The 15,411-nt window shown below is 40.7% G+C and overlaps 1 protein-coding gene across 1 annotated transcript in view; it reads left to right on the top strand.

Annotated features, from left to right (window-relative positions):
- The first annotated feature begins 216 nt into the window (after positions 1 to 216).
- Positions 217 to 15,411, top strand: part of TTC3 (tetratricopeptide repeat domain 3) — a 50,490-nt gene continuing 35,295 nt past the window's right edge. Inside the window, exons 1-14 of the mRNA XM_017833096.1 lie at positions 217 to 607; positions 2,810 to 2,855; positions 3,839 to 3,971; positions 4,736 to 4,823; positions 5,592 to 5,645; positions 6,334 to 6,457; positions 6,662 to 6,747; positions 6,965 to 7,059; positions 8,906 to 8,968; positions 9,381 to 9,435; positions 10,025 to 10,187; positions 10,434 to 10,482; positions 11,316 to 11,430; positions 12,392 to 12,446. Of these exons, the coding sequence (XP_017688585.1) occupies positions 533 to 607; positions 2,810 to 2,855; positions 3,839 to 3,971; positions 4,736 to 4,823; positions 5,592 to 5,645; positions 6,334 to 6,457; positions 6,662 to 6,747; positions 6,965 to 7,059; positions 8,906 to 8,968; positions 9,381 to 9,435; positions 10,025 to 10,187; positions 10,434 to 10,482; positions 11,316 to 11,430; positions 12,392 to 12,446 (1,201 nt within the window). The 5' untranslated portion in view covers positions 217 to 532. The remainder of the gene's footprint in view (positions 608 to 2,809; positions 2,856 to 3,838; positions 3,972 to 4,735; positions 4,824 to 5,591; positions 5,646 to 6,333; positions 6,458 to 6,661; positions 6,748 to 6,964; positions 7,060 to 8,905; positions 8,969 to 9,380; positions 9,436 to 10,024; positions 10,188 to 10,433; positions 10,483 to 11,315; positions 11,431 to 12,391; positions 12,447 to 15,411) is intronic.

Here is a 15,411-nt window from a genome sequence, read left to right as displayed (position 1 = left end):
TGCCCGTCGCGGGGCCGCCCGCCCCCGGCCGGCCCGAGGTTCGCAGCGCGGCACCGGGAGCCGCCGCGGAGCCTCTCCCGGGTCGCTGCCTCTCTCTTGGAGCTCCGGGCAGGGCTGTGCCGGCGGGAGGAGACACGTCAGCGGCGAGCGGAGGGCTTTCCGGGGTCTGATGACGGGCGGGGCGGGGCGGGGCGGGGGCTGTCCCGGCGTGTTTGGCATCCCGGGATGCAGCGGCGATTCCGGGGATGCTGCTTCCTGACCCTGCGCTCTGCCGGGGGTGCGGCAGTGCCCTGGGGTCCTGCTGGAGGCGTAGAACAGAGTTACCTGACATAACCAGCTCTTAGCTGGTGCTCTAGGTGGCTGTTTTCAACATTAATCTGTGCTGCGTAAGATATGTAAGTGTTTCTTCCGCGAAGCCTCGGCGAAGTGTGATTCGTTGTGATCGTTTTAAGTGCTGCAAAGCACGTGTTATTTTCCTCTTGCCTTCCTCTCCCGTGTTTCTCACCATCCTTCTCTTCCAGGGTCCTGTGCCATGGCTGATCCCTCGTCCACATCCGACCTTGCAACCCTGGCTCTGTGTCATGTCGATAGATCTTACTTAGAACTGGTGAGTAGCTTTGACGCTGCATGGAGAACCTGCAGGATGTTCCAGTGGAGTTTATACCCAAATCTGGCGCTGGCACAGGTTGCCCAGAGAAGCTGTGGCTGCCCCTGGGTCCCTGGAAGTGTCCAAGGCCAGGTTGGATGGGGCTTGGAGCAACCTGGGCTAGTGGAAGGTGTCCCTGCCCATGGCAGGGGGTGGCACTGGATGATCCTTAAGGTCCCTTCCAACCCAAATCGTTCTGTGATTCCATGATCTGATCTACAGAGTAGTTCCTAGTGTTGATTAGTTGAATCTGATGCAAAAGTAACTTCTACCATGTACATTATTCACTTGTAGAAGCACTGAATTGGGGCAGAACAGAGTCTACATGTCCTCTGTCAGGCAGGTTGGGGTGACTCTGTGTGTGCACAGCTGTCACAGCAGGCAGTGATGTGTAGATCCTCTCAGCAGAACTTGCCCAACCTGTTGGCTCTGCACCCAGACCATCCCTGGGATGATTCCTGACAGATTCAGTTCCTTTCATTGCAAAACAATCACCCCTTGGTTCGTGAGATTTTAACTCTGCACTGGCTGCAGTGTTGGCCCCTTCTTTGTTCTTGTCATCTCTTCCAATTGCATCTATTTCTTCATGCCCAGTAAGGCTTTTACTTATTTAATCACAGAATCACAGGCTGGTTTGGGATGGAAGGGACCTCAAAGATCATTCAGTGCCACCCCCTGCCATGGGCAGGGACACCTTCCACCAGCCCAGGTTGCTCCAAGCCCCATCCAGCCTGGCCTTGGACACTTCCAGGGATCCAGGGGCAGCCACAGCTTCTCTGGGCAACCTGTGCCAGGGCCTCCCCACCCTCCCAGGGAAGAATTCCTTCCCAATATCCCATCTAACCCTGCCCTCTGTCAATTTGAAGCCATTCCCCTTTGTCCTGTCACTACAATTCCTGATGAAGACTCCCTCTAAGTTATAAGTTGTGCCTTTTCTGAATAAACTCTTCTCCTTAAATACTTCCAGGAGTGCTTTCCTTGACTGTTATTTTCCCCTTCTCATGCTCTGCTTCAGGAGAGTTAGAAACCCCTGGGAATGTTTGTGCTGCTTGGAGAGCTCAGTTAGGAGTTAACTTATCAGTTGTGTGGCTGTTGTGAAATGCAGGTTAACTGGCCTAATGTTCTTCCCATAAAAAGTATAGATGAATTGAATTTGTTATTTGTAAAGCTGTGTCTTTACAAGGAGCTGGTCCTACCAGAGTAGTGATTCCCACTGGAATGTGTTTATATCAATAAAGGATGTTTTTGGCGGGGTGCTGCTGCCAAAATCAAGTGCTTTAAGAGTCGAGCCAGCAGGAGATAAGAGACATTTTATCTCTTAAATACCTTGTGAGCTGAGCCGTGGAATGAAAGCCCTCGGTGCTCTGCAAGTGCTAAATGTTGGGTTTCAGGTTTGCCTTGGTGGGAACACCCCCAGGAGCTCCCTGGGGGGGTGGGGGAAGTGGTTTGGTTTGGTTTTGAAATGTCCCAGCGTTTCCTCTGTGCGGGGAAGGAGCTGTGGAGTTGCAACCAGAGTTCATCTTTTTTTTTTTTCCTCTTTCTTACTGAGGGTCCTGACCTGTCAAATAAGTTGGTTTTATAATTCAGAAGCGTTTTTTTTAAACGACACGTACAAGTTTCTTAAAACAAGAGGCTTTGTAGGGATCTGTAAAACAGAACAAAGTCATTTATTCTTCAGCTTAAGGGGTTCATATGTTTAAACCCATTAAAGTACTAATAGATTCTGCTGCCCTGAAGCACTAAATCAACTATTCCACTTATTTTGATGTATGTAAATTTATATAAATATACACACACTGTCAAAACTTAATTATTACTTTTTGAAAACCTGTGTTGGCTTCTTAAACACGTGTAGTCAGGTATTCTTGAACATTATTTTGCTGCCCAGTACCTGGTTTTGACTTACTGATTTCTAGAATACTGTTCTAGTGTGATTTAAAATATTGTTTAAATTAATAAAGGTTTTCCTGCCCAGTCATAACCAGTAATCTGTGGACTTTTTTTTTAATGGATATGTAGGTAAACATTTTTTGTCTCCTGAAACAGCCTCTACACCATTGTGTTAAATAACTCCAGCAAACATGCTTTTTGTTCCCTATTTGTTTTGGTTTGCTTTATTTGCTTTTTTGGCTGTGCAATGTTAAAAAGTATGTTTGTCTTTAGGGTCATGGAACATTTGGTCAGACAGTGCTGCCTAATCCTAAAACAGGTATGTGAACTAAACCAATTTGCTTAAATTTTTAATGCACTTTTGTGCTCTTTTTGATTCCTTTTTGATTTTTTTCCCCTTATTTTGCCCAAATAAGTAGAATTCATTACCTGTGTTTTAACTGTAGCTGTGTTTTAGCTGTAGAGGTCCAAAGACAATTTTAAGTTGATTTTTTTTAATAGGTGAGTTTCTGCAGTTATAACAATTAAAAAAAATTCAGAGGTGGCAGAAAAGCAGGTGGCTCCAAGAGTGTGTGAAGTTCTTCTAAACTGTTTTCACCACACAAATGGTAACCTGGAATATGCAGGAGACTCACAGGGACACAGCCAGCTGTGTAAAATGAATTTTTCCATATATTCAGACCCCCAGATGCTGCTGCTTCTGCTCTGAGATGCCACCTCAATAATCTGATTTACCTTTTAATTTACCTCAGAGCACAGGGTGCCACCCCAATAGTCTAATTTACCTTTTAATTTCCAGGCAGACTCTGAGGGAGGTGGGTTCTGTTTTTGAAAGGCCTCTGAGGCCAAAGAGAATATTGCTGATTTTTGTAGCTCTGGGTTTATTGTAGAAAACAATTCCAGGGGTGCAGGTAGAAGGGGCTCATGTTTTACCTGGAAAAGAGCATTTCCTTAGGGCCACTAAACTCACAGCATCACTTATTTAGAAGCATTTATTAATTTATAATTAATTTTATCAGTACAATTTGGAACCCAGGCAATTCCTTGAGCAAGGAATGTAAAGCCTGCCATGAGGTCCCTCTTCCTACCTCTGTAGAAATTCCCTCTCCCCCTTTAATTTATGATAAAACTCAAGTTTCCAGGTGTGTTTGGAGCGTTCAGGTCTCCTTGTTCAGGTTGGTTTGGACTTAGGAATAAAGTCTGGGAGTGATGGACGGGGATGTTTGTTACAATTTGGAATTTTGAGTTATTTCTTACCCCTGCAACGCCTGGATGCTCCAATTCCCACCTGTTTTCCTGGAGGTGTTAATCCCTGTGAAGTTTGGTGCAATCAGCCTGTGGAGAGATTAAGGGAACACTGCAACGTGATTAAAATCCAGATGCTTTGGCCTCTTCTCTTCACCCAGGAAAGCATTTCTTTCCAAGAGGAATTTGGGTGAGTAGCCACGTTTTCCAAGGGGTTTTTCTCCCCTTTTTCTTGTGCCTTGGGAAAGATCGTTGTGTGTTTTCAGTGGTGCTTAAACTGGCTGCAGGAATGTTGTTGGGAACAGTGGCTTCAACTTAGTTAAGGCCAAAAGTTCCTCAAGCCACAGAAGAAAATATTAAGGAGGGGTGTGTGAAGTTTGGAATCTAAAGAGTGTGTTTAAGTGGTTAAATAGATGCCTGAGATTTCAAAAGCACCAAGAGCTTTGCAGCTTTTCCTTTTATTTGTTTGTTTGTTTATTTATTAATTTATTCCTCCTTCTTTATTTTAAAAATCTGAGTTTGTAAACATGCTCTTGGTTAGATCTAATTTTTAATGATTATAACTATTATAACACCCTAATTATGAATATAATATTTATATATAAAATAACTGTATATTGTATTAATATAATGTTTATAGATAAAATTATTGCATATTATATTAATATAATATATAAAATAACTGTATATTGCATTAATGTAATATTTATAGATAAAACAACTGCACATTATATTAATATAATATTTATATAGAAAATAACTGTATAATATATTAATATAATATTTATATAAACCCAGCTTTATATTATATTAATATAATATTTATATATAATGTTATATATATATAATAATAATAATTGTTAGTGTGCTAAGAAGATGTTAATTAAGTGTTAGCAATTAGGACCATGTATCACAGTGTTACTTCTCTCTGTAATAACTTGTGTTTTTGAACAGTTTGCTCTTTCAGGGGTGGCGTCTGTGGAAGACAATGTCTGAGTGTAATTTTGTGGAAGACCTTGCTGATTTAATTAAAAAAGTTGTTGTAAGTGCTGTATTTTAACTTGGTGTAAGTTCTCAAGTGGAACAGGTTAATTAAATCTGTACCTTAAGCAGCTTGGGATTGTATCTGAAATGAGACATTTCCTTTTGCTGCAGTGAATAAATTGGGTGATGGCTGAGTTGCAGCTTTCTAGAAAGAAAAAGCACCCTGGGCTTTATCACAGTTGGGATAACTTAGTAAATAATTGCAGTCAATAATGTAACTGATGGATGAATGACTTAAATACTTCATTTTTCCCCCCTCACTTATTTTTCTCTTGCTCAACAAATAGTATTTTGAATTTGCTGTTATTGCTGACTCAAAACACAAATGTAACAGTGCAGAGAAGGATGTAAGAAATGCTCTCAGCAGCTGAAGGGGAGAGATTTGTTGTGGTTTTTAAATTCAGTTACGACACAGTTCTTTTTTTCATTTCTTGAAAGTCTGTGCTCAACCCCAAGCTCCACTTTTCCAGTCCGTGTTACTGCACCTCTGCTTCCCTCTTCTTCCTTCCTCAGCCTTTATCTCCTTCTCCATGTAAAACATTGTATATCCAACAGTAAAATTCATTTATTTTTCCACAAGAAATTTGCTCCTGATTACAAGAATATTGCCTGGATTTTGGCAATGGAGCACAGCAGCTCTCCCAGTGATGCTGCATTGAGGCAGAACAGAAAATGTTACTCAGATAAACCTGAGCAGACAGAAAAACTGAAATGCTCAGCTCTTTAATAACTTGATTTTTGTTTGCTTTCTCTCTCCCCGTTCCAGAACATTCCACACTTTATCAGTGGCATTTTGAGGATTGGCAATGGGATAGAAAATGTGAGTTTTTCCAGTTGTTTATAAGATTCCCAAGCAGTGATACCTGTTCAATCTGTGCATGGCAGAGGAAGAGTGTGGTTTGCACTCAATCCAATCCACAGCAGAACTATGCTTTGACATTTTTCACCTTGTAAACTTGGTGGATGTTCTCTGAATTTCCCTGTTTTCACCAGTTTTTCCCCCACTTGCTGGTGTCTGTTGCCTGCTGTGCGTGAGCTGTGAAAGCTGAAATCAAAACATAATATAAAAATGAAAAAATAAAAGCATAAATGTAACAATAAAACAAATACAAAAAAAAAATAAAAAATATAAATATGAAAAGTATATAAATAAAAGACAAAAGACAAATCTCACAACAGGAGAAACAGAATAAATACAACTCTGTGTTACCCAGTTGCTGTAATTTGGGTGACATTTAAGTCGTGTGGGTTTCGATCTTATTTCTCAGTAGCCGTCAGAAAGAAGTTTCTAAATCAAATCCTAGGGCTTTTATGTTATTTTTCAAGAATTTCAGTCATCAAGAAGAAGTTTCTCAATCAAAAGCTAACATTTGAGTGCCTCCCCTGTCTCCTGTGGCAAGAACAACCGGTTGAGTTTTGTGACTCAGCTGTGCTTGAGGTTATTTGTGAGCTGTTTTCTATTTCTTTGTTTTCCCTTCTTTTTTTTTCTTTTCCCTCCATTGAAATAGGGTTTCTTTGACATCGAGGAGGCAGTGGATTGGATCAGGTGTGTGGGTGATGCCAACGTTCTGCAGGGCCTGGAGGAACTCAGGGATTTTCGCCGGCTTAAACTTGCCACTGTTTTTACTCAGTGTAAGTCTGAAAACTCCCCAAGAAACAGTGATGAGGAAAGTCATTTACTGTTGGTAACTGGGGAGCAGTTAATGTCCTTATATATTTCATTTTGGGCTCATTCAATAATCAGTGTATCACAGGGATTCTCAGTGGCAGATGATAAACCCTTCGTGCCTTCGGTAGCTTTTTCACCCCCTGTATTTCTCTGAATTTTGTCACCAGGGGAACGTTCCATTATTAAAGTTGCATTGGAAGATTGTGATTTAGTTGAAGAATTGAAAGCTCAGACCTGTGAGAGCTCCAGGAAGGTGAGAGAAGCTTTCAGAATGGGTTTTGTGCTTTTTTTTTATTGGTTTTGGGGGGGCTTCTAATGATCAAGGCTTATAAAAATGCCCAAATGATTAAAGAGAAAAGCTTCAAAAGTTTGAGTGTGTCATTGTCCTGATGTAAATAATTACCTTTACTTCTCGTTGTTGAACTGAGTTTAGTCCCAGTTTCTGAGTTTGTTTCTTTGTGGTTTCACAGGAGAGTGAATTTATGAAACAGAGAGGAAATGAAGTATTTTCCCGTGGAGCCTTTGTTCCTGCTATAATCTCATATACCAGAGCCATAGAGCTTTGGTAAGAACTGAACTGGTTAACTGGGTTGTGTTTTATATGTATGTAATATAATTTTTGATATGCATTCAGCTTTTTCAGATTTATGCTCATTTTTCATAGTTTTGCATGAGCCACTCTACTTAGAGGCCAAAAGATTCCTAATTGGGAAACAAAAAAAAAAAGCTACATGACACTTTTCTTGTTCTATTTTGGTGGTGCTTTTATTGCTCCAGGAGTCCTGTTAGGGTCTAAAGCTGATCTAAAATGACTTAACAGCAAGTAAACCTGCAAGGAAATAAATTATTTGGTGTGAACAACCACTTTGGGTGTTGTCCCTCTAAATAGTCTTCCAGCAGAACAATGTGACCAAGTGTTGCAAATATTTATCACCTCAGCCGTGATGCAGAAAGAGTAAACAAGAACAAATATTTAAGTGTCCTTTCCTGGCAACTCTTAGGCTTAATTTTTTTTTTAGCTCTTGTTTAATTTCTTCTCAAAAGGAATTTGCTGGAAGGCTTTGGAGACACTTTCCTGGGCTCTGGAAAAAGGGAGGAAGAGATCAAATGAGAATTTTTTTATCTGAGCATTTACAGAGCATTTTTCCCCTTCCAGTGTTCAGCAGGGTTGGTGTATTCACTGCTTGTATTACAGTCCTGCCAATGCTGCTCTGACACCTTCTGGTGTCTATGAAATACTTGGAAATATAAAATCCCACCAGGTTGTTCAAACTGTTTGGAGTTTTCAGGTTGAAGTCTGGAGCTTTGTAATTGTGCAGTTGAAAGGATCAGCGTTTTGCTCATGTCTTGCTTCAGGTTTTGTGTCTTTTGAGGAGATTTCTGTGCCTGAGGTTTCCCTCAGCAGAGTCTCAGACATCTGATTTCAGGGAACAATAATTTATCAGTTGAGTGGTACAGGAACAGCTCGAGCTTGGGGCCTCCAGGAGGGGCTCAGACCAAAAAAATCCTTTGCAGTTTGGGGTCTTTTTTGGTCTGGAGTCTTCTAACCCCTTCTTGGGTTCTTTCTCTGTGTTAACTTCTGGCTCAGACCAGCCTTGGGGCCCTTTTGTGTGAGTCAGGGACAAGCCTGACTTATCTTTACCCCCTGTTTTACCCATACCAAGGTCTCACTCCCTCTCTGTTGCCTTCAAGGTCCTTTTCCCTTGAGCCCTCTTATCCCATGGAAAAAGTGGATCCAGCCTTCCTGTGTCCTCCCCTGCTCAGCCTTTCTTGCTGACAAAGAATTAATTTGATCAATTTAAAGTTCACCTACACTCAGGTTTGAGCAGGGCCCACCTAAACCCACTTGTGTGCAGTTAAACCCAACCCAACATTGTCACACAATTTCTGATATTCTCTGAGCAAATGTCACGTGGCAGGAATACATTTTGGTCCCAAATTCCAGCTGATTTCAGCCTTTTTCCAGAGTTGAGTAAGGCTGACTTGTGTCAGGTGACTCAGGGGGAGCAAACCAAGAAGGCTTTGCTGGAGAAGGGGGAGGGAGGAGCAGAATTGAGTGTGAGAGCAAAGGAAATCCTGTGGTTTGTGAAGAGCAAAGGAAGTCACATCATTTCCAGGAGCTGTAGAGCGGGGCTGGTGTTTTTTTTAGGGGTGAGCTGAGAACGATTTGAATTGCTTGGAAGTTGCATCAGTGGGCCCAAATGTTACCAATTATTGCATAATTAAAATGAACCTCCTCAGTGGTTTAACTTGTAAATCCGTGGGATTTGAGGAAGCTGGGGTGTGTTGGTGCTAGAGAAGCCTGCAGGCAATTGTTGTGAAAATCCACTCTTTTTTTTTTTTTCCCTCCTTAGGATTTTCCAAAGTAATATATGGTACTAACTCTCCATAATATATATATTTTTTTTAAGCCGTACAAACCACCTTCTGTATGGAAACAGAGCTCTTTGTTTCATTCTCACAGGAGACTACGAGTAAGTAACCCCTTTGTCATCTGAAATGTGGTGATCTGCACTTAAAAATAGGCACCCTGAGTAAGAAAAAGAGTATTTTTAAAGCTGACATATAGAGTTATTCGTGACTCTGTGATTGAAGTTATATGTGATTACAGTTATATGTGACTGTAGTTATTTGTGACTAGAGCTGCCCCATCCCTGGAAGTGTCCAAGGCCAGGTTGGAGCAGCCTGGGAGAGTGGAAGGTGTCCCTGCCCATGACAAGAGGTTGGAACTGGGTGATCTTTAAGGTCCCTTCCAACCCAACCCATTCCATGGGTTTATTCCCTTTTATTCCCTTGGTATTTTTATAGAGCCTTGGACACCAGCCTGTAGATTTTTCTGAATTGCAAATAATAAATTGCTCTTCTTTTTCCCCTCCCTTCCCCAAGGAGAGCTGTCGTTGATGGGAAAAGAGCCACTGTTTTGAAGCCTGATTGGCCAAAGGTCAGTTCCATGTTTCAAAAAAATGAAATCTCGTTTCAAAATTGTCTTTTGGTGGTGTTGTAAAGCAAGATGAGAACCCAGCGGTGTCTTCTAATGACAGAAGAATGCAAAGGACTGAGAGTTCTGCCTTGGTCAGTCAAGTACACAGTTTGTATATTTATATTACAAGCACGTCAAATTAACATTTTTAAGTGTTGTTACAAGGTGTTCTGCCTCTTTAAAGGCAGAAGAAAACGTTTATTTTGTCGTGCACAGCTGTGTTATCAGCTATTTAAAAGGAATATATGTAGCCCTTGCAATAAAAAACCCCCTGATTAATGTATTTCCCAATATCCTTGGCCTGAAGAAGAGTAAATAAGGGATGAAAAGTAGCTGTTGAGATCAGGGGAAAGTGCAAATTTGCTCTTTCCCAAAGCCAGAGGTTACAAGCTGCTCCCAGCTGAAAACTGAATATTCATCGTTTGAGAGCAGTTAGACACAATTTCACTTTGTTTTGTCTACTGCAGCCGGTTTGGGATGTAATTTCTTTTTCTTTTTTGCCTCACCTGTGTGAATAAAAAGCTTGAAATCCCAACTCCTGTCCGTGTAGGGTCACCACCACTACTGCAAGGCCCTGTCCCTGCTGGGGAGGCACGAGCAGGCTCTGGAAGCAAACGAGAGAGCTCAGGAGCTCTGCAGGAACGTCCCCGACGGGCTCAAGGAACTTGTTCAGCAGCATCACAAGCTGAAAAGGACCTTAGAAGAAAGTAATGGTAATTTCAAGATGTGCCTTGAACACAGCAGAATTCCTTTGGGGGTGATTTTTCCTTTTAAACCATTTATTTGTTTATTTGTTTATTTATTTCTTCAATTATTTCTTCAATTATTTCTTCAATTATTTCTTCAATTATTTCTTCAATTATTTCTTCAATTATTTCTTCAATTATTTCTTCAATTATTTATTTAGTTATTTATTTAGTTATTTAATTAATTCCCCCTTCTGAAATAATTTTCCACAGGTACTAAACAACGTAAACAGAAGGCAAAGAAGTCTCTGCTTGAGAAAAAGTGAGCAGTTGTCATGTTTTACCTTTTTTAATCAGCAATATAATACTAATTAATAATATTGCTCAATATAATATTGATATAATTAATATTAATATCAACATGAATAATACACTATATTAATTAATATTATAATTATTATTAATATTATAAACAATATTAATAATATACTATAATACTCTACTATAATACTATACTAAAATATAAAATATATTTTATATACTTAATAAAATATATTATGTTTTATATATAATCAATACTATTATACTATACTATAATAAAATATGCTATACTATAATAATATTATATTAGAATAAAATATAAAATAATAAGTAATAAAAGTAATAATGCTCAGTGCTTGATATCATTTAAGTAATGCATAACAAAATGTAGGCAATATCTATGATATCTCTCAATAAATAAAAATGGAAGGATTAAATTTATCACAGCTGCAACCATCTATCTAATAAACCTGATAGAGGGCTCCTAGGAAGTAAATAAACTGTCTTGGGCTGCACCCAAAGCAGCAGGTGGTTATTAATCAGCATTATTAATTATTTAGTTTTTAAAAATATATAAATGTAATTCAGTTCCTGTCCCTTTTGTAGAAAACAGTGCTTTTTGTTGTTGTTGTTGTTGCTGTATTTTTGCACAGCTTCAGGCTGTGCAGTTTGAAGGTATTAAAAAATCAGATATCAAATCAAAATATCAAATCTTTTAAATATGCTTGTGGAGTTACACTTCTGTGAGGGGCAGACTCCTTGTATTAATCCCTTTTTTTTTATGTTACATGTATGGCAGAATAGGAATAAGAGTTCTCTCTTTTTATGTATCAGGGACTGCAGCTCTTCAAAATCTCACAGAGTAACCTCTCAGGAACAAAAAGAATTAGAAAAGATCAGAAAGAGAACTCAGACTGATCCTAAAGGTCCTCAAAAACACGATCCCAAGGTGAGTTGTGCTGGAATTACAGAATTAACAGTGCCTTGATTTTTTTTTTCACCAGCCTGGAACGTGTTATTCAGTGCTGTGGCTGGAATTCTGCAGGCACTGAGTTTTTTAACAATTGTGCACTTTCCCTGTGATATTTGACTGCCAAGTCTGTGCTCAGAACTTGGGGTTTCAAGGAGGTGGGAGGTGGCTGCTTGAAGGAGGTGTCCTGTCTTTTACACTAATTATTAATTTAAAGAGACATTTGTACTCCTTCTGATTGCCTTTGCTGTTGTTCTTTTAAGATAATAAATTGTCATAATTTAGCCTACGAAGTGGGTCATTAAAAATAAGCCACCTAATGTAGAAAACGGTGGTAAATAATGTGGATTAATAGCAAGGCCCAAACAATTTAAAGCACACACACGTGAAAAGACCTCTGTGTTTTTTTTCCAGGAGAGGTGGGCAGGGACTTGATGACGTGTGAGTGGGGAAAACGAAACCCAAGTGGGAGGGCAAAGGGCAGGAAATGAAAGCTGGAGCCTGTTGGCAGAGAAAACGAGCTGCAGAAAGCACCAGAAGGGCTTAAAGTGCTTTAGGATTTTTTTTATTGTTTTTTTTTTTTTTTTAATTGCCTCACGAGAACTTTCATCTGCTTTCATGCCATGAAAACCTTTTGTGATGTAGGTCTGTGAACTTGTCTTCCTTCAGGATGAGCATTTCTGTGAGAGAGGCTGGTGTTTGTCAGGCTGGTAGATAATATGAATTGATACAGATTTGGAGGGGGGAAAATCTAAACTGTACAACTGCACTTTGATTAATGAAACGATTTTTCTTTTACCTCTTGGTTGGGGACATAATGTAGCATTTTATCATTGGGATTTCTCTGTTTAAATGCTGGTTGTTGAGGTTTTTTTCCCTTTGTTTAAATTCAGTGAGTGAGACTGATGTGGGTTTTGTTCTCTGATGTATTTGCCATTAGATGACTGACACCCAAAGACCAGAAAGCAAAGTTTCCACGCTGGAGTTGCCACAAAGTGAGTTTATTTTTATTATTTGTCAAGTCTGAGTCGTTTCTTCCTCTGCTATTGCCATAACTACTACTCCAAAGAGCATCTGATGTTATTTTCACAACAGGAAGAGATCACGTTTCACATCTTTTCCTGTTACTCAGATCCTTTTTCTCTTCTGTATTTCTGTCCTAATTCCCTCGTGCTTTTGTAGTTTGAATCTCCTTGATGTGGCCGAATTCAAAATCGAAACTGGAACTAAAAAGTGAAAACTGAGTCACAGGCTAGGAATGCTTTCCCTCCTCCTGAGACAGGTTTGGGATCTGAAGGGATCTAAATTTAAGAGGAGTGTGTGGGCAGTTTCATTATTTACAATTCATTTGTGATGGCTAAAGCTCCGTGTAGATCCATGAGAAAACAAGTCTGCAGTTGGAGAGGGAAAATATTTGTCAAAGCAGATTTTTAGCTGCAGAGTTAAAGTTGGTGTGATTTATCGTTTATGTTTGTTTTTTTTTCAATGAATAAATCATTTTATGGAGAGAATTCCAACCCCCCAGAACTCCCACAGTGCCAGAGTTTCACTTTTCTGGAGTAAAAGTGAAGTGCAAGATGTTCTGAGCTTCAAAGTTAAATCTTTTCCTAAATTTTTAGTTAGGAAATAAGAGGTTTTTATCACCTGCTCTGAAGTCTTTGGTGCCTGCCTGTGCTGTTCTTTGGGTTTAAATTCTCACCTGAAGAGGTGCCAAAATGCAGAGCACTTGAAAATTTGATTTTTAGGAAACCATCGAAGATCCATTACAAAATATAATATTTAAAATGAGCAGTAGGAGAAGTGATCTTGCTCTTGTGGGCTTTGGCTGCCCCTGGATCCCCTGGAAGTGTCCAAGGCCAGGTTGGACGGGGCTTGGAGCATCCTGGGCTAGTGGAAGATGTCCCTGCCCATGGCAGGGGGTGGCACTGGGTGATATTAAATGTTCCTTCCAAACCAAACCACTCTGTGATTCTGTGGCTCTATGAAGAAACCATGGAAGTGTTAAAGGAATTTGATGCAAAAAGCTTAAATTGGGGAAGGTTCTTAGAAAGGGAAAGTCAAGCTCTGGAAGACAAACCTGTTTTGGGGAACTACTCGCGGATGGTGCCAAGCAGCAAAACGCGAGATGGCACAGGGGGGAATTTTGGGGGGAGTTTGGAGGAAGTGACAAGTGAATCCAGGCATTTTGCTGAGCAAGAAGGTGTGGTCTGAATGCTGATGGAACCTGAGAATGTGTTATAAAACAGAGGTTTGTTGAGGCAGTGGAAGAGATGAGCAGCAACGCGCCTGTGGCGGGACCCACCCGGTCAGTGATAACCACGGGATCATAAGGGATTCCCTGGCTCCAGGGAACTCCAGGGACATTTGGAGTTCTGCTCACCCAACAGCAAGACCAAATCATGCCAATGCCTTTGGAATGTGGTAAGAGAGAGATCTGTGCATCCCCTTGGCTCCGCCAGCAATATGGAGGTTTGGGAGAACCCCCCTTGCTTTTCTAAATTCCTTCTCCAGGAGGAGTCTGGGGGCAGTTGGATCCAGCCTTAGTGACAGACCTGGACAATAGTTTATGTCTCAGGGTTTATAGGGGTGTAATTGGTCCTTTGTACAACTTTGTCCCTCAGGATTAAGGATGGCAAACCAGATATATTTGTATGATTAATATAAATCCTGTATTTCAGTTGATGGTGATGATGGTTAGACTAAAGGACTTGAATCAGAGCTGTCTGCTACACACTATAAATGGTTCTAACTGCTATTTTTTATTAAATCAATAAAAGCTAGCTAATAATTAAAATTTTCAGCCTGGAGAAGAGAAGGCTCCAGGGAGACCTTAAAGACCCCTTCCAGTGCCTAAAAGGGGCTTAACAGAAAGCTGGAGAGGGACTTTCCATAAAGGCAGGGCCAGATGACATATTTTGTTGACAAATACCTGGTGAGGCAGGTTTTTGGACCTTCCCTGCCCTCCTGCTGTGTGTTCTCTGGCCTCTTGTACCAGAGAGCCCCAACTGCTTGACCAGTAGCTATTAATTCTTGGGCTGTCTCCAACCAGGTTATCCCTGGTGGAGCACCCCTTCTTCTAGGTCTGGGGGTTGCCTTTAGCATAAACTTTTATTGCATCAGGCAGGCCTTGGATTAAGACTGGAAATCTCTGTGGATCTGCCTCGAGTTCCATTGGGGAATTTTGTTGTGGGTCTAATAATTTTGTGTTCGTTAATTGGAGACGTGTGGTTTTTTGTACACTTTTTACAGCGTGGCCAGTTTGTGGGTGTTTTAATCATGTGAGGATCTCCCCTTTCTCTAGGGTCTAACCCTCCTCCTGCCCAGTAGGCAGCTCTTTGGGTCAGGGACCACAGTGCTCCGTTATCCTCCAGATAACTTTGCTTTAAGCTCTTCCAGTTCCCCGCAGGGGTACAGGGATTTGTTATCATCCACCGGTCTAGGATATTTTAAATTGATGTCCCGAAGTTCACAATTTTTCATTTCTAGTGCCTTTTTAAGCCTTTTATTTTTTTTTCTTCCTCATCTTGCAGGACTGATCGAAATAACAAATTAATTTCCCTCTCACCCCGAACTGCCTCACCCTCAGCAGTTAAACTGCAAGTGTTCTTTTTCTAATTGCTCCTGTAATGCCTTCATTGACTCTTGAAGAGGTCTTATCACTTCACCTGTAGATTTCTGAATAGCCTGTTTTTCTAGCTGGTCCTGCAAAGCTCTCATTGACTCTTGGAAAGATTTTACCACCTCACTTACAGATTTCTGAATAGCCAGTCTTTCCTTTCGCACTGTTCTAAGGACAACGCCTAAAACAGCACCTACAAAAAGTAGTCCTAAACCCAGGACAGACATCAGGAGGGAATAATCCCCATATAACTCACCCTGGGGTGTGTGGTGGTTCGAAACTCCCAAGAATCTAATTTTTAAGTTCAAGCCCCCCCTCCCACAGTTTGCCCTTGTGAGAGG

Source organism: Lepidothrix coronata, unplaced genomic scaffold, assembly GCF_001604755.1.
Source record: "Lepidothrix coronata isolate B3197 unplaced genomic scaffold, Lepidothrix_coronata-1.0 Scaffold211, whole genome shotgun sequence".
NCBI lineage: Eukaryota > Metazoa > Chordata > Aves > Passeriformes > Pipridae > Lepidothrix > Lepidothrix coronata.
This window is presented reverse-complemented; position numbering and strand designations above follow the sequence as displayed.